Source organism: Chionomys nivalis, chromosome 19 (genome assembly GCF_950005125.1).
Source record: "Chionomys nivalis chromosome 19, mChiNiv1.1, whole genome shotgun sequence".
Classification (NCBI taxonomy): Eukaryota; Metazoa; Chordata; class Mammalia; order Rodentia; family Cricetidae; genus Chionomys; species Chionomys nivalis.
In genome coordinates, this window is record NC_080104.1 from 59,403,438 (window position 1) to 59,415,145 (window position 11,708).

The following is an 11,708-nucleotide window of genomic DNA, read 5'->3' on the forward strand; positions in this document are numbered from 1 at the left end:
TCTTTTGTTTTGCTTTGTTTTCTGAAGACAGGGTTTCTCTGTGTGGTCCTGGCTGTCCTAGAACTAGCGCTGTAGACCAGCCTGGCCTCGAACTCAGAGAGATTCATTCACCTGCCTCTGCCTCCCAGGTGTGGGATTAAAGGTGTGCGCACCACCACCAGCAGCAGGTACCCCCCAATTTGCTTTGCAGAGGATTGAACCTAGGGCTTTTGTGTCTGCTAGTCAAATAGAATTACTACCATGGAATTACATTTCCAGAAAGACATTCTTGAAGTTCGAAATCACAGTATATGAACAAGCAATGGATGAGGCTTAAGACAATGCATCCAAAAGGATGTACACAAAGAAAATACAATTTAAGAATGAGTCATGATGCAAAAAACAAAAGATAATAAAAAAGAGTAAAACTGCCCCAAAGATGAAATAAGATAGAGAAATATGGAGAACAAAACAGGACACTTTGAGGATATCTGAAAATGATCTAAAATGGGGGATCTGTGGGGACCTAAGTTCTAGCCCAGAACCCATGTAAAAGTGTTGGCATACTGCTGTGTACCTATAATCCCAATACTGGAGTAGAGACAGGAGAGGAGGATTCCTGAGGCTTGTTAGCGGCCTAAAGTGAGCTCCAGGCCAATGAGAGAGACCCTGTCTCAGAGATGGCAGACTGTATCCCCTAGCTCCACACGAACAGATACATACACACAAATGGAGATATAAAGAACAACATTAAACATTAAAAATTGCATATCCTAATACAGAATTTGTTACTGCCACATCAGAGCTCTTCAAGTACTACCATAGGTAATTCAGGAAAACACCAAAACATAAGTCTAAATAAGAGGCACTAAATCAAGACTAAAGCTAATTTTCCTCAGTTACTGCTGAGATCCACAAGATTACTAAGAAATTCACCCTTTGTTATTGCCTAATGTTTTAAAGACTAAAATGTTAAGAATCTTCAAAATGCAGATAAAGTAGTGGCGCATGCTTGTGATCCTGGCAGGAGAGGTAGGGCTGCCGTGCATCTGAAGTCAGGCTAGTCTGCAGTGTGTTCCAGGCCAGCTAGGGCTGTACATCTAGACTATGTTAGACAAACAAACCGGGGGGTGTGAACTGCTAGTACGTTTGCTTCTTTGTTTACTTGACAGTCTTTTGCTTTGCTAACATTTTTATTTTGATGGGATCTCACTATATAGCCCTAGCTGGCCTGAACATTATATTTTTAGAACTTTGATATCTACATAAAGAAGATAGGAGAGAAAGGGCCAGAAAATACCAGAGATGCTGTGGGAAAACACTACCTTTAGTTTGGACTTAATGTTAATGTCCTAAATAATTAGCTTTCCTTTCCAGAAACATTTGCAAATCCTAAGTGGGTCAGGACCAAAAGAAAACAAGTCATTCACATACATTGTTTCTTCACAACACTATACAGTTATTCCCATGGTCAATGACAGCAGATAGCATTCTAAGCCAGCTGTCCCAACCATTAAGCTTGGGACCTAGCTAGTGTCCCTGATGTTCCCTGGAATAAGGAAGGTCATGTTGAAGGAAGAAGGAAGCATTCCTCCCTGCTAACAGGTCAAGTGTTCAAGTCAGCCTCGAGTTCTCACCCCAGAACAATTCCCTAAATATGTACAGCTGTGTAAAAGTTTTCAATTATGGGTGCCTGTTTCCCTAGACTGGCGCCCAAACATAAGGCCATGTCTGTAAGACAATTTTGGCTGTCACAATGGGAAACTGCTATAAATCTTGAGATGAGGAGACAGCACTACTGTTAAACGACAATACCCTAATCAGCCTCCACAACAAACATCAGCCCCACCCAGAATGTCTGCAGACTGAGGAACCCTGTTATACTATGTCTGGGGATGTAAACGGATTTCGGGCATGCAAAGTAACAGACATACGCTCTTTTTTTTTTTTTTTTTTTTTTTTTTGGTTTTTCGAGACAGGGTTTCTCTGTGGTTTTGGAGCCTGTCCTGGAACTAGCTCTTGTAGACCAGGCTGGTCTCGAACTCACAGAGATCCACCTGCCTCTGCCTCCCAAGTGCTGGGATTAAAGGCGTGCGCCACCACCGCCCAGCTTAGACGTACACTCTTAATCTGTGACCTTTCAACCTTTTGCCTAGCATCAGCATCAATTAACATTGAGACTGCTCATTTCTAAAGAGATGATAAGGCACTTAGAACACTACACAGGAATCAGAAACCTATGCAAGCCAGACTGCAGCATCAAAGGAGGGGTGACAAAAGCTGGGGAGATGGCTCAGTTGGAAAAGTGATTACACTAGCAAGTATGAGGACCGATTTTGATTCCCAGGACCCATATAAAAAGGAACAAACAAAAACCAGGGGGCTGGAGAGATGACTCGGTGGTTAAGGGTACTTAGCTGTTCTTCCAGTGGACCTGGGTCCAATCCCCAGCACCCATATGACATCATACAACTGTCTGTAACTCCAACACCTGATACTCTCACATAGACATACATGAAGGCAAAACACCAATATACATTAAAAAAAAAAAAAACCCAAACCCCAAAAAACAGTATGATGCTATGTGCCTGTAATCAACTCCAGCATTTGAGATTTGGGGATGGAAACAGGAAGGTCCCTGGGGAATTGCCGGGCTGCTAGTCTAACCAATCCATGAGCTCCAGATTCACTGAGAGATAGTATACTTTAAAAAAATAAGGTAGAGAGTGACAAAGGACAATACCTGAGGTTAACCTCTGGCCTCCACACACGTATACGCATATGTGTAAGAATGTTTACACACACACACACACAATCATGGAATGACAGAACTATATTAATACAAAATGTCAACATCAATATTCCCCTGCAACCTAACACAAGCATTTTTAGGGAGGAGGGTTTTATTTTGCTTTTTTTCCCCTTTTACAGATGAGAAAGAGAACTAAAATCTTCATTAGCAACTGGTAGACTGGAGAGAAAACAAACAGAAACTATGTATTCCTAAGTCTAAGTTCAAGGAGGTTCAAGCTAGCAAAAGCCCTAAATGAGAGGTTTAAGAGGGAGGGCAGAGGGAGAGAGTCAGCTTCCGAGGATACTAAGAATAAAGAAATTATTTCTGGGAATTAAATTAGTCTGCTACCGGAATGAAGAAATACAAGATGAACTCAGCACTTGCACAAGTCAGACACCCCAAGTTGAGTGTCACAGAGAGAGCAGAGGCAGAACTGAGCACAAGACACTGCGCGTAGACACAGCTAAGGGCCCAGGACCCAGACCAATTACTCTCAGACCATCTTCTGCTAAAACAGCCTCCCAGAGCCTTCACACATCAAAAGAGGTTTTGTTTTGTTTTCTGACCTCTTGTGGGCACATGCTGACGTCATCCTTTCCAGATTTGAATCACCAGATGGAAAAGCTTCTCTGACACAGATTTCCAATACATATCCTGGCACTAAGCTGTCCTAGGTGTGACAAGCTACTAGAATGTCACTGAACTTGAGAGACAGAAGAGTCTTTAGAGATATAAAGGGAGCTCTGAGGTGACAAGATTCACTGAACAGATGTAAGAAGAAAAGCTACAGAGACTTCCGAAGCAACCTGGGGCCCTTCCTGCTTTTCTGTGTCTAGGTCAGAGGTTGACCTTACATGTCTTCCACCTTGTTTTGAGACAGGCTTTCTCACTCAACCTGGGAGCTCACCAACTTGGCTAGGCTAACTGGCCTGTGCTAGATCACGAGTGTGTGCCATGCCCAGCATCTAACTCGGGTCCTCATGCTTTCATGCAAGCACTTCCTCCTCCCCAGTTCCCTTGCTTTGGCCTTACACACAATGCCTAGCACTAGCAAGTGTACGATAGCAAAGGAGCAGCTGCTGCTGTTTTAGGTATGAGTGTGCTGTATGCTGACTGCAAGCTTGGAGATACAACCACCACACACTTTGGGACTAGACCTGCAGCAGGGCACACAACTTCCTCCATGTCACAAGCACAGTGGCAAGGCCTACGAGGAGGAGGCTTTGAGGGAAACAAGGAAATGTGTAAGCACATCCTTCAGTGCAGCAGGAGCAAACACGCTCAGGGGCTGCAGCCGGTCAGACAGCAGGTCTAGACAGAAGAAACACTTGTTCTAATACCTTTCTGTTGTGTTGCCATGGGAATCTGTGTTTGCAGGAACTCACTTTCTGCAGCCAGACAGTAGAGCAGTAAAAGGGGACAGCTTCCAAGAATCAAGAAAGGAGCTCAATGAAGGCAGCCCAGACAGGACAGAAAGCAGTTACAAGTATCTGTAGATGCAGATCTGCCCCATCTATTCAAGTTAACAGTCCTTGGAGCCTCATAGCCAAAAACACCAGTGCCAGGTAACATGAGGAGGGAAAGGCAGAGGAATGGAAAACAGACACAAAGCCAAAGAGCAAAATAAATGGGATCTTAAATACTCAGATACCCTAAGGAAGATAAAAACAACTCTAAGCCAAAGACGTTAGAAAACGTTCAGCCCTCCAGCCGTTCATCTTCCTTTCTCAGCTGAACCCAACAGCTAATCTCTTTGCTCCCTTCCTTTTGGCAACAAAACGCTGAAAAAGTTGAAGCAAGCCCATGTCATTTAGAGAGCTGGAATGGAGTACCCTGAATTTCTGGCACTCTGGGACTGGTGGAATGAGAGCTTCAGGCATAGGTCAGAGCTTTGCAATGATTCATCTCTCTTGTGCTATCCTAAACCACAAACAGTACCTTTGTCAGTTAAGGAACAGAAAGAAAACTATGGAGCGAAATTCCTCTTCTGTCTCTTCTCGGCATAAAAGTTGGCCCTTACAAGGGCAAACACGACCTTACAGGAAGGAGCCTTACCAGCTGCAAAGTCCTTTCTCCTGATTGCTGCCAGACGCATCAGCTCTAGCTGTGCTGATTACGTAGCACAGGTCTGTGTTTTATTAATCCCCTCGCCCCACCATGCCCAGCACCTCAGCTGAGATCTTTCCTGTCACTTCCACCACTGTCCTCTGGCTTATAAGTGCAATGGAGGATGGCGAACAGTAGAGGCCTGTGTGGCATTTACAAGGACCAAAGTTCCTCAGCACTGGGAAGAGGAAAAAAGAAGGAAGAGGAGGAAGAGGAGAAGGAGGAGGAGGAGGAGGAAGAGGAGGAAGAGGAGAAGGAGGAGGAGGAGGAGAAAAAGCGAAGCCACTTTGCTTTCCTTGCTGTGTCTCGTATTCCCAATGACACTGGCACCATAAACATGGCTTATTTATTTTTCCACTGTCAGCACAGCACAGCACAGCTTCAGACAGGCGAGCATTTTGTACTTTGTTAGCATCCCACATTCTGTAGCTGAAGAACAAGCCCCACAGTGAAGTGAGTAACCATGTCCTTGGAGAGACCAACGAACCTACAATCCTGTACCTTTTCGCACGTCACCATAATCTATCCATTTCCCCAAGACCAAAACTTAGGGATTGTCACGCTCACCCTATCTCACCAGCAGCCTGGGATGGGAGCATGCTCAGAACTCTGAAACAACCTGTAAAGTGTATTTCACAGACACTACCTTTTCTTCCCTGTAACAAATTCTTAAAGGCTTGTCCACTGGAAAACTGGTTAATCCTCACTACAAATGTAGCTTATAAAGCAATTTGCAAAGATCAATCTTCTAAAACTGAAATTAAAAAAAAAATCAAATTTAAAGAAAGTTCTGGTCTTGTTTCCTTAAAAAAACAAACTGTACACAATGTGCACATCCACGAGGAGCCGAGCAGAAACCCGTCAGGACCATCATACTGACAGGCGCTGATATCGCAGCAACCAAACCCCTTTGGATAGGACAGATTTCACAAAGAATAAAAATCTGATGTATTTTTAAAGGCCTAGCAAGGCTTATTTCATTTTCATATACTGTACTTATATTATACAACAGCAACATGGTTGGTCTTAACTTTCCATAAGTATACACTGATAAATTCCAAATGAATGTTAGTCATAAATCCAGAAGTTCTTCGGGGGGGGGATTTCATCTGGGCATTAATTTCATTTTTTTAATTTATCAATTTCTGAGGGAGTACATGACTTAAGTGGGTTGTCATTTACCCACAGTGACCCTGAAGAGTCCTCTGTCCTGTAATCACAACTATCGCAAAAGACTACACAAGAGGCGCTGTCCCCATACAACCAGCAGACACACTGATGAGAAAAGACACTACTCAAGTGCTGGAACCCCAGACCCAAAACCAAAGCTGCTCTGGCAAGCGTGTCTCTTTTAAATAAGCCCAGCTCATCCACAAAACTAGGTTAAAAATGCCAGCCTGAAGGCTGGGGTGAAGCTCAGTGGATAACGTGCTTAGCATGCACATGACCTGTCACTCACTAGCAATACAAAGGGAGGAGAGCCTCCTGGAGCTAGAAAAGGAGTAACAGATAATGCTTGAAATGAAAATGACCGACCGACTACAGAATCTCATAAAATGCCAGCTAATACCAAAGTGACTGAATCCAAAGAATTCTTCTACATTTGAGCGCAATTCACAGCATTGTCCACAGAAGGCAAAGGCAACACAGATCATCTCTAAGGCTGAATTAAAGAGAAATCAAAAGCAAAAGCAAAATCAAAAGTGGCAGATCTGAGAGGCCTTGGGTCCAGTGGGAAGCTATGAGTGGGAAGCGGAATTCAACAGAACAGAACTATTGGCTGAACACTTAAACCAGTCCTTCTTCAGTACTCACACAAACCCCTGCCAGTGACTGGGGCCAGAGAGATGGCTCAGTGGCTACAAGCACTGGCTATCAGAGGACCTGGGTTTTGTTCCCAACACCAACATGATGGCTCATGACCATCTGTAACTCCAGTTTCAGAGGATAAGAAGCCCCCTTCTGGCCTTTGAAGGCACCAAACACACTGTGGTATACAGATACACATTCAGACAATACACATAAAAATAAATAAATCTAAACACGCACATACACCCTCTTGCCAGTAACCACAGGTGGTTTTGTCTGTTTATGTTTTTCTCCAGATGGCTTCATTTTCACTCTGCAGGTCAAACTGGCCTCAAACTTGTGGCTGGGAGTTAATAACTATATTTAAATGTTTCTTATTAAGACTGGTAACATACAGGTAAGTACTCTACTTTCAGTTACGAAGGCAGTAAGTGGAAGGTATGTCAGCTAAAAGCATCTTGGTGGCCCATTCCAGTGGTACCTGCAGTAGAGAGCCTCAAGCAAAAGGATCAAGAGTTCAAGGCCAGCAGTCTTGAAGGAAGGCACGGAGGGAAGGAAGAGGCTCGAGCTATTTATTAGAAGAGAAAGTTAAAAGCACAGACTTCTCACTGGTCAAGAGAGTCATCTTTTCATACCTAACCATGGAGGTTTTGTTTTTTACCTTGGTTTGTTAAAATAAAATTAATGGTGAATGGCTAGTAACAGTTTTTAAAAAGCCTTATTTATTTTTGTTATATTTACTGGAATAATCTTGTCCTAAATAGTGCATTAAGTTGCTGGTTTGTTAGAAGAACTTACCATCTTCCGCTACTTTTTGTTATATGTTTACATGCCGAACATAAACTGTGCATCACCCTGCCTGCAACACAGCAAGCAACCCATAAAAAGTAGCCACTGCACTACCAGTCCAATGATGGAATGAACTGTCTTCTCTTGTCTATCTCAAGAACCCAGCCACTACTTGGTGGTATGCAATAGATATTGAAGGGTCAATGGCTACAGATGATCTAGAAGTAATTCTCAATACTCACGTGCAATGTATGGTGCCCAAGTCAGCCCAGCAAGGGGGCTGGAAAGAACCCCTTCCCCAGAGGGAAGGGACTGAAGTTCCTGTTTGTATTTCCTTAAATTCCCCACAGAGATTGTCCCCTGTGCCCAAACCACAAAATCAATGCTTTGCAACAATGTGGTCTGAAGCAATTTTGCTTCATTTCCCTCTACAGACAATGAACAAAGTTCCTTAAAACTTGAAGACTTGGTTTAGTTCCCTTTTACTCTTTTTAAAAGAAAGATATCTGTGTAGTTGTATCAACTCTCAAATTTCTAGTCTGACTGCCACGCTCTTTGACTCACAGTTGGTTACTGCACACTTGTACTTGGTTTGTTTTGTTGTTGTTGTTCACTACATAGTGCAAATTAAAATACAAATAGGCGTGAACGTAAAAAAATAGTTACACATCAAAGTGTACCATGTCCCATTCAAAGATTCCTTTTTCCAGTTTAATAAGCCATACAAGAAATGCTGTGACATTTATTATAGGTCTGCCCTCACCAACACAAGACATTGTTACCAGCTGCAGTGCCTTCTCTCAAGGTTTCAGTCTAAATCCCCCTCAATTACTTGCATTCAAATGGACTTCCTTATTTCCAACACCAAACTGTCTCAGAAGATGAGATGGAGAAAAGGAACACAAGCCAAAGTAGGTTAAAAAAGAAATTCAAGAAGCTAGGCGCAATGGCACACATCTTTAATCCCAGCACTTGTGAAGCAGAAGCAAGCAGATCTCTGTGACCCCAATGCCAGCCTGTCTACAGAGTGAGTTCCAGACAGCCAGAGACACACAGAGAAACCCTGTCTTGAAAAACCAAAAAAAGAAATTCAAAAAGGTATTTTCAGTCGCACTTAAAAAGCTGCTAACAGAAATCATAACTCTGACTCTTGAGGAGGACCCGGATTCAATTCCCAGCACCCACGGAGCTGCACATAATTGTCTGTAACCCCAGTTCCACGGACCCATAGCACCAGGCATTCATGTGCAATTATATGTGCATGCAAGCAAAATATTCATATACATAAACATTTTAAAAAAAATCTTCAAAACCCCCCGCAACTTCGAACTTGAAAATGGTATTTGCTCAATCGATAGGTTATAGGTCACATCTTAACTCTGTAGAAACTGCCTCTCTGAAAAGACATGCAAGGAACTGAATAGTGGTTGTCACTGAAGGAAGAGAAAGTAGGGCTGGGGAACTGTGGCATACCTTTCTGAACTTTACACATAATGAATTGCTTTGTGTTGCTGGGGATGGAATGCAGGGCCTCCCATAGGCAAGGCCAGGGCTGTACCAAGAGTTACATCACTGGTCCCGCATCAACTACTTTTAAGAAGCTGTTAGCTAAAAGTCCTTTCAAATTGTGAGGCTGTGCTCGATTGTGTTTCATAGACAAGAACACACTGGAGGAAGTGACAAGGGCTTTAATGGCACTTCACTACTGACCGTCACTGCAAACCTGCTCTTCTGCCAGGGCAGCAGTGTCCATGGGAAACCCTGCAAGTTTACCCACCCAGATGGCCTACAGTGGATCTATTCTGTTGCATCACTCCCTGAGCATTCAAATGGAAACAAAAGCCTGATACTGTAATAATTAGGAATGAAAAATAAAGGTATGCTAATGAGCTATTAAATATTAGAAAAATAATGAATATAACAATCCAATCGCAAATACACATGAGAAATGTGTATTACTGCCATTTTATTAAAATGTAAACTACCACAATGTAAACAGGGAGAAAGGCGGCAAGGTTGGTACCATCTGCAACATAACTTATGCAGCTTGTACCAGCAAATGTAATATGATCTGTTGCTGGACACGATTGCACAATCTCAATTACCCAGAAGATTCTACCAAACAGGAAATTCATGGTGTGACTTTAAGTAACACAGGACTCATACTTAGAGATTAACACATCCAGAAGCCTGGAATTTGTTCCAAAACAAAACAAACCAATTCTCCAGACTCTTTGGAAAGCAGGAATGCAGATGAATTACTAAAAGACAGAAAGAGCTCATCTGCTGACCCGTATGCTTACTTTCAGATCGGGAGTTCTAATCTGATACCAAGTCTAAAAGAAACTGTAGGAATACTTGAAAGTTCCTAAGACATTTCTGGAGTGGAAATTTTATGGTATGGATTTAATTTTAAACCTATTCCCAGAGGCTTAAAATTGAAAAACATCGTTTCCTTTGCTATACATGTTCCAGGTTCTCACGAAAACCACTATGTACCTCGGTCCTTAAAAGCTGATAAAGCTCCCCTTCGAAGGGGCTTTAAAAAAAAGGCAAGCATCCCCAGGACTTGTTTCAATTAAAAACCTCCAAGCCCTAGTCCTACTTTTCTGATCCTAAGAAAGCCCAACAGGTCAGAATCCCTCCGGCTCCGCACTGAAAAACTATTTTGTCAAACAATACTGAAATGAGCAGTGGTATGTGACTAAGCGGCGAGCAGTAGCGTCCTTGCAGGCGCTGCCACCCTCCCTCCCCCGAAAAGGAAATAAAGCTTTCGACCGAATCGGAAACACACCACGCAAGCTGGCACCGCGCTCCCCGAGATAAAGTCGGTATTTTAAGCTCTTCGGGGTGCTGCTAATTCATGTGCGAATTCCAAAAGAACGGTTCGTAAACCAGGACTTTTCTATGGAGGATTGTAAAAGAAAAAAAAAAATAAGAAAACAAAACTTCGGGAAAGGAGCGCTTTTTCTTGCAAGTTTCGTTCAGGTGACCGCAGTCCCCGGGTCAGGCTTTGCCCTACTGCTCCCCGCAGAAGCTCCGCCCGGCTCGTCTGCTCTCCAGGACTCCAGCGTCCTAAGTGGCCGCACCCGGGGCCAGGGTCCTTCGGCTGCACGGCTGCAGAGGGACCCCGAGAGGAACAATCTTCTAAGCAGAGAGACAGCGCTGGGTGGAGCACCATCGCAGGGCGCCCACCGCGGACCCGCTCCTGCACATGGCTCCCGATCTACCTGCGAGTGCAGGGTGAGGGGTGCAGGACACGCACCGCTCCGACTGCCCCTGCACCCCCACACACGCCCGGAGAATTCCTGCCGCTGGGCGCATCGCTGAGCTGTGGGGACAGGCCTGGCCCTCAGGCATGCATGGCCACCCTGCTTGCTCCACCGCGTCCCTCCACCCGAGGCCCGGCGACACTCACCAAACCGAGCCATAGGCGCCCGAGCCCACCGGGGACAGGTTCTGGTATCGCTCGGGCACCTCCCAGATGGTCTTGTTCAGCTCCTGCCGGTAGAACGTGGGCCTCTCCTGAGACATCTTCCAGCGGCGGCCGCGGGGCGAGGAGGTGGCCGAGCGGGGGGCCCCTGCCTGCAGCCGCACGCTCTCCTCTGCGCCTGCCGCTCGCCCGCCCTCCCGCCCTCCGCGCGGCTGGCCGGACCCTGCTGCCCCAGCCGCCCGCGCAGCTCCGGACACTGCGACCCCCGGCGCGCGGCCCCTGTCAGGCGCGGCGGCTCCGACGAGCCTCGGCAAAGTGCGGGAGCCGGCTCTGCGGCTCGAGGCTGCTTCCGCCGCGGTCCCCCTGCAGCCGCTGCCCGGGCCGACACCGCACAACACCCGCTCGCGCCACAGCGCCCGCTCGGGCTCCTGTGGCCGAGATCCTCCAAGCAACGACCGGGAGCCTCTCGTGGAAGTCTCGCGAGAACAGACCCCGGAGACAGCCCTCGGCCACCCGAGATCTTACCCAATATGGAACCTGCCCGGGGGGGGGGGAGGTTCGCGAGAGGGAGGCAGCTCTCGCGAGAAGAGAGACCCAGCTGCGGCGCCGAGGCAGGAACTCGGGGACTGGGCTCCTCCAGGGCGCGGAGGAGGAGGCCGCAGCGCATGCCGCGCGCGCCTCTTTGTGGTCGGCTTGGCGAATGCCTGGCGCCATGGCGGAAAGCCACTGACTGTGACAGCGTCGGGGGGGGGGGGGGGGGGCGCAAAAGATCTTTGAACTGCAAGCCACCTGCTCCAA

At 45.9% G+C, this 11,708-nt stretch overlaps 1 protein-coding gene across 3 annotated transcripts in view; it reads right to left on the reverse strand.

Moving 5' to 3' along the window:
* The window catches only part of Mapk14 (mitogen-activated protein kinase 14), a 61,981-nt gene extending 50,572 nt beyond the window's left edge, over nt 1–11,409 (reverse strand). Inside the window, exon 1 of one of the 3 annotated variants that reach the window (XM_057794412.1) lies at nt 10,896–11,403. In XM_057794412.1, coding sequence (XP_057650395.1) covers nt 10,896–11,011 — 116 coding nt within the window. In that variant the 5' untranslated portion in view covers nt 11,012–11,403. Of the gene's footprint in view, nt 1–10,895 lie in introns of all 3 variants that reach the window. The other 2 variants (XM_057794411.1, XM_057794413.1) reach the window with 2 other exon arrangements.
* Between the last annotated feature and the right edge of the window lie 299 nt (nt 11,410–11,708).